At 48.5% G+C, this 13484-nt stretch overlaps 1 protein-coding gene across 3 annotated transcripts in view; it reads right to left on the bottom strand.

Moving 5' to 3' along the window:
• Positions 1 to 8042: 8042 nt before the first annotated feature.
• SUSD6 (sushi domain containing 6) overlaps positions 8043 to 13484 on the bottom strand; it is a 93741-nt gene continuing 88299 nt past the window's right edge. For all 3 annotated transcript variants that reach the window (XM_034642782.1, XM_034642781.1, XM_034642783.1), the window contains one exon: positions 8043 to 12168. In XM_034642782.1, the coding sequence (XP_034498673.1) occupies positions 12143 to 12168 (26 nt within the window). In that variant the 3' untranslated portion in view covers positions 8043 to 12142. The remainder of the gene's footprint in view (positions 12169 to 13484) is intronic.

The raw sequence follows: 13484 nt of genomic DNA, 5'->3' as shown, positions 1-13484 counted from the left end.
CCCCACCCCCAAACAAGGGTGAGGAACTCTTCCCTGGGTCCTGGCCCCTCAGTGCCACACTCCTTGATCTTCTGCACTGGCCCCTGACATGCTCTTTCCAGTCAAAGCTTTCCTTCATTTCTCTGGTTCCCCCTTTTCTTCTCCTCACCATACAGTCTTTTTTACCCTTTTGTCTGTTTCTCTTCATACAATCAACCACAGAATTCAGACCTCTTGACCAGAATGATCCCCCCAAACACGTGAGCAATCAATCCTCCCATTTCTACCGGAATGACTGAAGCCCGCCTGTGCTCTACTCGTCCAAGGCCTGCCCTTCCTGCTCTCTCCCCAGGATGCCTGCATTGGTTTCTGGCTTGGCTCTCATTCCAACTCACTGTCCACCAAGTTCTTTTTTAATGTATTACGTTCAGAGCACATCATTCAGTCTTCAAGTTCTTCCAAAGCTCTCACTTGCCTATGGAATCACATCCACATCCCTAGTACAGCATTCAAAGTCCTGCTCCTGGGTGGCTCTCCGTCGGCTAGGCATCTGCCTTGGGCTCAGGTCATGATCCCGGGGTCCTGGGATCAAGTCCCACATTGGCCTCCTTGCTCAGCAGGGAGCCTGCTTCTCCCTCTGCCTGCCGCTCCCCCTGCTTGTGTTCTCTCTCTCTCTCTCTCAAATAAATAAAATCTTAAAACAAAAAGTCCTGCTCCCGCTGGGTGCTAACATACCTCCCTCACTGCTTCCCCCCCAGGTCCCTCCACGCTGGACCCCTGCCCTTCACCTACATAGGTCAGTGTTGTCAGGGAGAGCCTTGGTCAGACCCCCATTTTGAGGCTGGATCTACTAGTCTGCTAGGGCTGCAGTAAGGAAGTACCACAGACCAGGGGCTTAACCAACAGAAATGCATTTTTTCACAGTTCTGGAGACCAGAAGTCCCAGAACAAGAGGCCAGCAAAGACTTCCATGTGAGGGACGCGAGGGAAGGGTGTGTCCCAGGCCTGTTTCCCGGGCTTGTGGGCGACCATCTTCTCCCTGTGTCTTCACATGGTCTTCCCTCCAAATGTGTCTGTGTCCCAATTCCCTATTCTTTTAAGGACACCAGTCATTTTGGATTAGGACCCGCCCAAATGACCTCATTTTAATTTAATTACCTCTTTAAAAACACTACCTGGTCCAAATAGGATTTCCACATATGCATCTCAAGGGGAAGACAATCCAATGCATAACACCAAAGATCCCAAAAAATCATTTTTGTTTTCTCAGAGAAGGAAGATGGAAATAACAGGCAATGCGTACGGCTTTGTTGTAAGAACTTCTTGTTCTTAAACATGGCATTGCGGGGAGCTGTGTGTTCCTTTCCAGAAGGCAGATTACTAATTTGGAACAAGAAAAAAGATCAGATAAATTTGCAAATTTTCTTGTGAATATTCCTTCTGATCCCAGGTAACACACATTTTGCATTTTTAGAAATAATGTATTAAACAGGTAATATATTCACTTGCTTCGAAATTCAAAATTACAAACGGTAAAAGATGACCCTTCCTCCCGAGTGACTCTCCCTTCGCAGAGGCACCTAATGCTGTCTGGACCAGGAGGGATCCTCTGTACGTAGAAAAACATGCACGTAGACACATTTCTTTGTATCTCTTGTGGACACAAAGATAGCATTCATACACTTGTTCCGCACTTGGTTTTTTCCATACAACAATGTATTGTATACATTGGTCCAGAGCTATTTTATTCCCTTTTCCATATCCGTTTTGTGCTTGGATGTGTCATGTGTGTTTCACCCCATACTGGTGATTATTTAGGTTCTTCTAAAATTCTGGCTTTAGTAGACACTTGCAGTGACTAGCCTGTACACATAAGATATTTGACATATGAACAAGGATACCTGTAGAAAAACATTCCTGAAACCAGAATTTCTAGGTCAAAGGGTGTATTGCAATATTTTTTTTAAAGTAAATAATTTTATTTAGAAACAATCACCAACTTCGTTTCTTGAACCATTTGGGAGTATGTTGTCCAATCCCCTCCAAAAACTTTAGTATGTGTTTCCTACAAACGGTAACATTCTCCTGCATAAACATAAGTAACAAATCAAGAAATTAACATGGATGTGTTATCTTCACACCCCATTTAAGTTTTTCTGATAGTTCCAATAATATCGTCCGTCTAGTTTAGAGTCATACCTTGCATTTCTTTATATTCAAATCTCTTTTGTGTCCTTCATTCTGGAACAATTCCTCAGTCTTTCCTTGACTTTCATGACCCTGACATTTAAAAGCTTACAGGCCAGTTCTTTTGTATCACTCAATTTGGGTTGTCTCGTTTTTTCCACGTTTGGATTTTCATTGCATTTCAGCGGAAACATCATGAAAATGATGCTGGTTTCTCTCCTCGCATTCCATCAGGCGGTGCAGGATTTTGATTTGTCCCATTTGATTAAAGTAATGTCTACCGGGCTTCTTTTTATCTATAGGGACCCATGGTCTCCTATTTTATTTGATGGATTATACTCCATTACCATCACTATTGATTTTGATGCTTATGTTGTACCTGACTGAGTCAGTAGAAGAAACTTCAAGTGGGAGTCTTTGGGGCATATACTCATCATTCTTTGAACACTTTCTTGCTTTCAGGCCCATCATGTGCTCTTCCTGCCTCAAGTCTGGATTCAGCCATTTCTCCAAGGACTCCTGGTTCCTTTTAGCGGAAAACAGTATTTAAAAGCCGAGATCTGAACTCTAGGTGTGCTCACCGCTCTTGAGGTGCCAGTGCTCCCAAGCCCTCTGGGGAGTGCTAGGGAATATCTGTGTGTATGTGTACATGTGAGCCATGCACTACGTCTGTATTTATTTCTGCATCTGTTTAAGTAGATTGCAAGCCATGAGTGCACACCAATACCTACCATTCAAATCTGCCCTGGAAGAGCTGGTTGTTTTGTTTCCCTTTCAGATGTTGTAACTCTGCCCCCACTGAATGGCTTTAGAACAGACCTGTTCAGCAAGAGAATGGTCGTTGCCAAACTGCCTTGCAAAGAGAAAGTACACTTTACACTCCCACTTGGTATTTTTAAACTTTTTCTTCGGCCAGTATCACAGGTAGAAGATGTCGTCTCTGATGTTTTAACATGTATTACTTTTATTATAAGATAGCTTGATCATTTTGAATGTTTCTAATAACAAACAGAGATGTTGTAGTTGGATGCAGCTACTGTCCTTCAATTGCTGCCTTAAAGGAAACAATTCAAAAGGGTAAAAAGCCCCCAAAACCAAAAAAACAAAAATACCCTTAACTTTGGAATTGCTACCTGGCTGTTGTTGGCAGAAACTTGTTTGCAAGCCACGGGTCTCCCTTCTGTTGTCCATCCTAAAGAGCAAGTGAACTGGCCCATGTGCTGGAGACTTGACTCTGTCCTGTGATTTCTAAAGACGTCCCCTGCTGGCAGGGGCCAGGAGCTGGTGGATTGTGACCAGAAAGACCCCTCCGTTCAACGTTCTGTTTTTGTGTGAAATAGACTCTGGGACAGCAAGTCTCCAGGCACTTGTCTATGGGTGTGCTGAAATTTCTTTCTTGTGATTAAAATAAAGTTTAGTTAAAGAAGAAGAAAGGTATTTCTTATCTTGGTAGATCTTAAAACAACTATGTATTAGGTTGAAATTGCCCGTATCTGACCTTTTTAAATAACCTGCAAAAATGGCAATTTTGGATGATTCATAATTGTATATGCTGGTACTTTTCTCCTACAGGTCTCTATGGCCTAAAAGTCCTCTTCACACTTTCCACACCACAGCTCCTTGTTCACTTACTTCCCTACCTATAGTATTGCAACAAGATCCATTCCTCATGATGCCAAATAAACGGCACTTTCCCTGGGGAATCTTCACTCATCCCCTAAGAAATGAACTCTTCCTCCCTCTTCACTACCCAGGCACTGTACTGGGGCTCTGTTAGATATTCTTTAAGTTCCGCCTTAAGTTTTAGGTAGCTGTTTATTAATCTCTTTCTCCCTATTAGTCTGCAAACTATTTGAGGACAAAGACTGAGTCGTTCACTCTTGGGCCCCTGGAATCCAACACCAGGCTTTGTATAAAGTAGATCTAGATCTTAAAAAAAAAAAAAAAAAAAGTTCATTGAATGAATGAACAAATAAATGCTTGGAGCAGGAGTGGGGATGGCCTTCCGTCCCACAGACAGGCTACAGCACCAAAAGTCCCTATGTCTTTGGATCCCACATGCTCAAGGGCTTCAGGACCACCCCAGAAGTTACAGCACCCCCATGCTTGGTGTTTGTGTTGTGTCATAGTTCTTCCTTCACACACCCCAAATCACCCCAGGTGTTCAGCCCTGGACCTGCGAACAGGCTGCCTTTGCTGGAGGCGGGTTACTTGCTCCACCAGGGAAGCTGTGTGTGGGGAAGTCCATCCTTGCCAAACCCTCCGCAGGCCCTGCCAAGTTGAGAGTCATCGACTACCTCAGGCTCAGGAACAGTTCAAGCTGCCCCAGATGGGCTGCTCAGGACATTCCTGTGTTGTGAAATTTTCTTTTCTGGGGGGACGGAGGATCATGGGAAATCTGAGAAGCCCAATAGCTGTTCACCTCTTGGCATGGGATGGGACAGTCCCTAAGCCCTGAGACGTTCTCTACCAGCAGGGAGCTGACAGGAGTGAGCTATCTATGTATCTACGTATCCATCTATCATGAATTATCTAATTTAGAGGGGAAATCACAGTTTTGACTTTTCATCTCAAACATGGACATCTTGAACAACCAACTTGCACGATTTTCAATATGTCTTTTGTTATAAGGAGTAGACAAACCATACTTCCAAAATTCAACTTCAGGAATAATGACACAAGTGTGAATCAAAACAATACCATTTTCTTTCAACTAGCATATTTTTTTAAAATGATAATTCCCCATGCTGGTGGAGCTGTGGGAAAACACATGGGAAATGTGAGTATAATTTGGAATAACCTTCTTGGTGGGTGATTTGAGATATAGCGAAAGCCACTAAAATATGTGTTTCTTTTGATCTAGCATTTTACTTCCAGTAATTTAAGGAAATAATTTAAAATCCTATCAAACACTTGGTTCTAAGGAATTAAAAATTTTAAAAAAAAAGATTTAAATTTTTGGCAGCCTCAAAGTCAAAATTACCAACATAATAGAAAACTACGCAACCATTAAAAATGATGTAGATTGATGCTTTATGAGATCATAATGGATTGTAAAGTTTAAAAAACCAAAATACTATTTACAAGTGATCTTTTTTAAAGAGTTGATTATATTTAGGCATAGAAAAAAGAACATTACCAGTAGGAGGTGGTATTCAAAGATTTTAGTTTTCTAAATTTTCTGAAATGAGTACGTGTTACTTTGGTATATTTAAAAATATTTTTAAGTGGTCTGAGAAAGACCTCCCTGAGAGAAGACTACTTCTGTTGTGGTCTAGGGGTCTCCACTTTCCAAACTGGGAGGTGGGGGTTCAGCTACAGGGCAGGAAATTCCTTTTCTCTCCTCCCATCCACCCTTCCTAACCTGAGGCAAGCACTTCAAAGCCTTCCCCCAGCAGCTCTCAGGTTGTGTGGGCATTGTTCCTTTGTCCTCCCCTCATTTGTCTTCAAGAGAAAGGTAACAACCCCCTGGTTGACCTCACGTTGACAAGGCTGCCTTCCCCAGCATTCCTTACCTGTTGGGACATGCTTCTGCCCGCTCTCCAGTGACAAAGAAGGTTTACCTATCACGGAAATAAGCAGTCTTTCCTTTTTATATCTGTTTTTCTTGTGGAGGGGCAACTCCTGTTGCTTTGCGTACCTCCTTCTCACGGTCTGCAGGGCTGAAACGCGTCCTCCCCCACACTACGCTGGGTACTTCCCGTTCCCTGAGATGCAAGTCGTTTTCTCCCCCAGTGAACGGTGTGTCATTTCCCTGCCATGATTTTAGTTTTTCCTCTGCCTGAAGCTCACTGGTTGGGACAGAGACTGAAAGGCAGAAGGAGGGTGGTAAGGGCCTTGGGAGGCAGGCAGTGTCTGCTGGGCTGGGGACGGCACAGGGAGGGGATCACTTCAGCAGAACTACCTGGGTTTGAATTCAATCCCAGCCCCACCTCGGGCAAGTTAATCCACTTCTCTATGCCTCCGTTTCATTATACGTGGCACTGGAGCTCTGAGCGATAGCGGCACCTGCCTTGTAGAGCTAGCTATGTGGCTCGGTGAGTTCACACAGAGTGTGTAGAACTCTGCCTGCTATGGAGGGCACACGTGTATGGATCCACTATTCTCACCACAATTTTGAAAAGTTGATGCAATGCTCTTCCCTTGGCCTCCTTGCAACGAAGGGCGGTGATGTTTGTGTGGACCCGACCTGATGTTTGTTTGTCCGGCTACGAAGGTGGAGACTTGGCACAGATGCTCCTACGTTTTCCCACCTGACCCTAAGTATTAGAGAAACACATTCTGGCCATTAATTACCCCCAGAAAGACTTCAGTGTGGCCTGAGGTTTTATCCCCAACTTCCCCATCTTCCCTCTTCTGGTACTCTTACCACCTGCTGTGGCTGCTCAAGTGCATCGGCCTCTCCCACCTGGCGACCCTCTCCACCTCCGAGCGCTCTGCCCTCTGGTCCTGATGGTGAGGGAAAAGAAGGCAAGCTGAGGACAAAGCAGAAGCGGACACCTCCCCCACCAGATGGGATATATGTGACCTTCCTCAGGCACTCCTGGCTGCCCTAAAGCTAAGGAAAGGAAAAACAAATAGTTAACTTGTAGACATCACAATCCTGCAAGACAGGAGTCTCCCTCAGTTTACAAATGTCTTGGGGATCTACAAGAACAAAGCATTTCTATCAATGACCTAGCTTCCAGAAGGAATGTAGATACAATTAAACGTCCTTACAACCTGCAGCCCATTGACAGATACTTGAGGCGGGCAGAGTGTCATGTTCCTCCAGGAAGCTCCCAACTATCTTCATGTTAACGCCTTGTAGAGGGAAAAACAACCTTACCTTGACAATGCCAAGGCCTCGGGTATCCTGTGAGTCTTCTTTAACATATGAAAATCCTTTGAAACCTCCCTTTTCCTTACCTCCCCCAACCCCATAGTATATAATCAGCCACCCCTAACAACCCAGGGCAGCAGCTCTTTCTCCCCACAGGCGTCCTGTCCCCCAGCTTTCATAAACCACCACTTTGCACCAAAGACGTCTCAAGAATACTTTCTTGGTCATTGGCTCGGGACCTCACCCCACTGAACCTCTCCTATATTCCAAAACCACATCACTGACATCTCCATCATTTCCCCTCCCCAGACTGCGCCTTCTGCCTCGCCATCTCCCTTAAGAAGGGAGCCAGCTGCTCACACTGCCTTCTTCCCAAGACTGACAACTTCTTACGTGGTCTCCAGGTACGGTAGGTTTTATCCCCTGAACATTCTTCTTAAGAGACAGGGAGAGCTTCCCCCCAGAAAAGTGGAGCTCACTAAATCATTGTTACTTAACACTGTCAGAGCACTTCTGGCCACGCGGAAGATGAAGTTAAAGGTCCCCACTCCTCACTCGGAGGGCCTGGACTACCCAGCCTCTGCCGCTCTCACCTCAGTCCCGGACCCCCCTCCTTTTCCTCTCCCCCCTGCACCTGCTTTCTGCTGCAGTGGCGTCCGCACATGTGTGGTGTCCTGCCCCTGAGCCTGGCTGTGCGGACCCTTTGTATCTCAGCTTACTTGCCATTCCATCTACGGGATGTTTCCGGACTGTGCCCCGGCATAGCTTCCCTGTTCATCGAGGCACGCTGCTGGAACTGTCTGCCTTCTCAGCACTGGAGAGATTCCGCGGAGTCCCAGCGCAGCACAGTGGCTGGCACACTGAAGATGTACGAAGAGACATGGAATGTGCTCTCTCTTCCCTCAATGGCACACTCCCTGTCCCATCTCCTCTTGCTGGGCAACCCCACCCTAGAGCTGGCGCTTCAACCCATCATGAGCTCCCACCCCACGCACTCTTTTCCATCTTGGGTTTCTGCAGAATTTCTGGAAGGATCACATCTCTCACAACTGCCTTCATAAGAATCTTTTTTTAATTATTATTTAGAAATGCAGTTATATACATAGAACAATTAAAATTAAATTAAACTTTGTACAAATATTAAAATACTATCTTCACACCCACTGCAATGTACAGGATACCAAAAAATATATATATAAAATAAAATAAAGCAAACCCAAACTGATTGAGTGACATCCTGCACAGAGTCAATGATGCATGTGTCATTTGAAACCATTATATAGGAGTACCATTCTGCAAAGGATTCCATAGTGGTGTGTTAAGAAGCCAGGGCAGGGTGTGGTGGGCTGCTGTGCAACCCGCGTCCATCTCTCCTCCTGCTTGGCAATCTGAGTGCTTGGCCCCTACATGCCCTCCAGTTAGCTCTGCTGCCCGACGGAGGGCTCAACCTGAGGGGGGGGGTTCATTCAAAATTCTATTAGGTTTTCACCTGGAGATTAAGAGGAGCTGCTTTGCAGCAAAGCTGAGCCTGCTGCCTTTCCAGGGGACCAGCTACTCTACCACTCAGTCCATGCTTCTGCCAAGCAAAATCCCTTTCAGCCCCTCCCTGGGCACTGGTAATGACTGGCCCTCTCCTGAGAGCCAGGGGCCCCCAGCAGCAACCCCCAAAAGAAGCCCCAGCATCACTGTCCTCAGCAAGCACATCTGGACATTAAGCTATAAAGTCTGTGTACCACTTCCCTTCTGGGTCCTGTATTCTCTTTAAGGAGGAATGAAAGGCAAGGATGTAAAAGGGTCTGCAGCATATCCCATTCTCTATGTGACGGTGTTCCCTGCCAACGGGAGACACTGCTGTGTGGAAGCAGGTGGTCTGAGAGCTTAGGCAGAACCGGGAGGGGAGAGGCCGAATGCCTGTGGATCCTGTGCCAGCACTAAAGAAGCCGGAAAAGTCTACCTTTGTCTGTCTTGCCATCAGGCTTCTCCACAGAACTTGAAAGCTGCGGGGGAAGGGGAGAGGAGTAGGAGGAAGAAGGGATGAATGGGGAAGACAACATGAGCTTCAGTTCTGTTTGCAAGTGGAGTGTTGGTAGAATGCTTACTGAAATGCCCTGTAAAGCCAAAAGAACTCAAAAAGTGGCTAAGACTCAGCCCATTTTACAGTTCACACCAGTGAAACAGGAACACAGCACACAAAATTCAGAAATGGCAAAAGAGAGAGCCTATCTGCTAAACTAAGGCATTGAAAGGGACGGAAATCTTAAATGATTTTCACCACACACTGGCCCTTGAAAGTCGCTGGCAAGTCACCAGGATATAAAACCTGCACTGAGTCAGCTCATGTGTGCAAAAAGACACTTCTAGTCCTTTGGTGCGGGCCGTTCTCCTGGACGAGCCCTCTGCTGGACTCCCCTAAAGATGAGCCCTGGAAAGCCAGGCCCTGGGCAGTTTCTCCCACCTGTTCTAGGCTCCTTTGGCAGCCTAACAGCCTGCCACCTGCCACTGCCCTTGTCTCTCCGCCAGGCTCCACCTCGAGGCAGCTGTGGAGTTCCTAATCCCTTGAAAGGGACAAAGCCCAGAAGCCCTAGAAACAGCAGCACCTGTCTGATGGCTAAGAAACTGCTTCAGAGAAGTGCGAAGTGAATGGGAGGCCTAGGCTCCTCCCACCACAGGCCCAGGGGTTTCCAGGGACATGGGGGTGTGGCGCTCAGCAAAGCCAATGATGCAGGGGAGGGGACAGAGGGGGCAAAGGGGTGTGTGTGCACTAGGTTCCCATTTATCCAGACTTTTCTTTCTACCAGGTAGGCAAGTCTGGGCTTGTGATCCCCAGGACAGTGTTAATGGCGGGTGAGGTGGAGAAGGCTTCAGAAGAAAGGGTTTTCTTTTTTTTTTTTTCAAGGGCTAAGCCAGTCACTTATGTGGCTGAATAAACCCAAAACAAATAGCACAATCTCTTAGGGGGGAAAACCCACAGTAATGATATAAAAAAGGGTAAGATCTTCCATTTTTAAAAAATATTCTAGACCCTTATTCAGGCTGCAAGCCCAACAGTGAGACTTTGGATCCCTCCACCATCTGTTCCTGCTTTCTTTTCTGGAGGAAACCAAGGGCACCTCTGTGGGTAAAGGAGAGCCCGTGCATGATGAGGCAACTAGGGTCCATAGGGACCCCACCCTCCAGATGGGCCCAGTGCCAGCAACTGCTGGCAGGCACATCTCCAGAAACGGCCTCTTCGGAGGCCAAGGACAGGTCCCCTGGTCTTTTGCAGGTCCCTCAGAGGCTTGTGTTCCAGCACCTCCGCCAACCTGTTCCATATGGAACCACGCCAGCCAGGGCTCCTGGGTGGGGAAGGGGAGAGATGTGGGGGCGCCCGCAGGCCCAGCAGGCACTGCCCTTACCCTGAGCGAAGGAAGACTACAGTGGTGCCAGGAGGCTGGGAACGAGCGGGTAGTAAAGTGCGCGTGAGAGTGATGCAGGAGGCTGAGAGGAGGCCATTCCCCTACCTTTGTGGCCATCCCCGCCTGGAGCTACCCTGTTAGGTCAGGTACTGAAAATATACTGGGTTCTTTATTGTCTTCACCACCCCGAACAGAGCAGCTTGGGGAGGAGCAGAGGTGCAGGCGGGGTCAGCGACAAGTCTCCCAGCCCCAGTGCTTCAAAAACAAAACAGAAATAAGCGTTCCTCAATGCCACATCTTTTGAGGATGGCAGTAGCCTGGCTGAGCTCTGCCACCCCGGCCCTGGACAGCATCCACAGATGGCAGAGTGAGAGGCCCCCAGCAGAAGCATCGGGGAGCATGGAGCCCACCCCCTTCAGTGGAAGGGCCCCGGGGCCAGGCTGTTTGGCAAGCTTTCACCCACCGCAGACCAGCGAGGTGGGATGCTGAGGACTGTCAGCCCCTCCCCAGGTGCCAGGGGAGAGCACAGAGCCCTCTGTCAGCTGGGGCACATGGAAGGGTGGCAGGGGAAACACGAGTAGGAAAAGCAGCGGTGCGGCAAGCAGCAGCACGCTTCCTGGGCACAGTTACTAAGGCACGTGACTGTGGTGACGAGGACCCTCAGGACCGGGGCTGGAGCTGCCTGCAGCTGCCTGGGGACTCGGTCTGCGCCTCTTAGGCTCCCTTCTGTCACCACAAACCCAGAACGGGGCAACCTGCCCCAAATGCCATGGCCACACGGGCATTCAGCGGCACCTTAGCAACTCTCCCGTCCCAGAGATGATTCACCTCAGGCCCCTGTGGGCAGCAAGGAAGCGGAGGTTGCCAAGAATCCAACCCAGGAGGCAGCAGGCCACTTCCCCTTATACTCCAGTGAAACAGAGAAAACCAAGGCCAGGATGGCCGACGCTGAAGTAGGAAGTGAGGACTTGCATATTAGGAAGACGATCATTATCAGCCACCTTCCTTCCCTCCCTCAGGGTCTTCTCCACGCTTCTTGGAAACTGAACAGGGCCAGAAGCCAGCACCTCCGAGCTGGACAGCTGGGTGCTGGGATAGCTTTGGCATGATTTTCTGCATCCTCCATCCTTGGCCAAAGAAATGTGCCACCGGTGTCAACCAAGGGCAGGCCCAGGCACCCATATTCCTGCCCTAATTAGAGCCGCCTTTGGATCTGCTCCTGCTAAGGGCAGTGGTGCCAGCCCTCAAAGTTCCCAGGAGAGCCTCAGCCCCAGGCCCAGCCCCCTGTGCGGCAGAGGGCAGCAGTGCTGCCACTGAGGTCTGGAGGACAGCAACAAGCCTGCATGACAGGGGAACTCGATGGGCTGGGGGGGAAGGCACAAGTAAACACAGCGGCTCTCAGGCCCGCGGGGGCTGATGGGGTCTGCCGCCAAAGAGCTGGCCGGAGGGGACCCAGAGGGCTCAGGGAAAGGAAGAGTTCAGTCCAGCACATTCAAATATGTCCCCGACACAGATGGGAAGACCGGGCTAGGCAAAATGCCAGCTCTTCCAGCTGTCCAGCAGACAGATGGTGAGAATCTTCCTTGAGTTTCCAGCAAGGTGGCCCTGGAGGCCCTCAGAGATATAGAGACACACAGATACACAGGTGGCAGCTCAGGTATCCGGGTAGGGTGGCTGGAGGACAGGGTGCTCAAACCCACAGGGAGAGGGAAGAAGGGCACAGAGGACCGTCGCAGAGAGGAGAGGCCCGTGGCAGCGCTCATGCTTCTTTCAACAGTGGGATATCTGCAGGAAGAGAAGACAGAAAAGCACAGTGGTTACCCTGCTAGGTCTCTCTGCAGCACACCTGATCCCACTTCAGGGTCCCCATGCAGGCCCTGGTCTGAAGAAATAAAATGCCTCACTCAGGGGCGCCTGTGTAGCTCAGTTGGTTAAGCATCCAATTCTTGATTTTGGCTCAGGTCATGATCTCAGGGTCATGAGATCGAACCCGTGTGGGACTCTGCGCTCAATGGGAGTCTGCTTCTTTCCCTCTGCCTCTCCCCCTACTCGAGTCCTCTCTCTAAAATAAAAAATTTAACTTTTTAAAAAAGCCTCACTCATACCCTTCTAATGAGTCTAAACCCCTTGCCCTTTCTTCAGGCCTTCCTTGTTCATCTCTCCCTCCACCTGTGTGATAAAATCTGAATCTTCAGTCTAGTATTCAAGGTAATGCTACCTTGAACCTCCTCTCTGCCTTGACTCTGCTGGTCTAGTTGCCTCTCTTTCTATCCTTAATCTCAAGCTATGAGGCTGCGGAGCCCTGCTTCGGTCCCAACTCCTCCTTAAGGCCACCCACCAGCTGTGTGATACTGAGTTACTCACTTCCCCTCTCTGGGTCTTGGTCTCCTTTTACGTCCACCGGGTTACACCAATGCCTTGAGGTCCTGATTTCCTACGGTGCCCATCAGGCCCAGACGGCTCAGTCCGGAGCGAGCTGGATAAACTATGTGCCTTTTCTGTGACCCTCACTCTGACATGGACCCTACAACTCTTGGTTCCATTATTTCTCAAATATAGGCCTGATCTTCCCAAATGACTGACAATCCATGCAGGCAGGCAGCAGGTTTCAGATTACTTTCTATCACTCCAGAAACCTAATTAGCACCAGGCGCAAGATGGGTTCTCAAAAACGCTTGTTCAATAAATGGAACAAAGCAAGGCAGCAGAAGAAAGGAGAAGAGCAGGCATGGTCAAGGCTCCTGAGGAAAGGTAAGAGCCAAGAAGTGCTCTTGGGACAGGTGTCAGTAAGTGCAGACATATAATACATATAAGCTGTCTATCCATGGGGCCCCTAACCTTTAGACCTGGGTCAACTGTGTAGCGACCCCTTCCTAGCTCTATATCCCACCAAGAGAAAAGAGAAGGCATGCTGTTGATTTCAGGAAACTCCTAAACGTGATCTGCACTTAAGAATTTCCAACTTCTTTGCTTTCAGATACTCTCAGCCTCAGACATTAACTGGGCCCAGGACTCCCAGGGAACAGAGTGTTCCCTCGCTGGCTTTCAGTGGAGCCTGGTAAGTACAGAAGCTTCCCTGTCCAAAGGGAAACAGCTGGGTT

The sequence above is a fragment of the Ailuropoda melanoleuca genome, chromosome 14, assembly GCF_002007445.2.
Source record: "Ailuropoda melanoleuca isolate Jingjing chromosome 14, ASM200744v2, whole genome shotgun sequence".
NCBI classification, from domain to species: Eukaryota; Metazoa; Chordata; class Mammalia; order Carnivora; family Ursidae; genus Ailuropoda; species Ailuropoda melanoleuca.
Note: the sequence above shows the minus strand (reverse complement) of the source record. Positions and strands in the feature narration are given on the sequence as shown.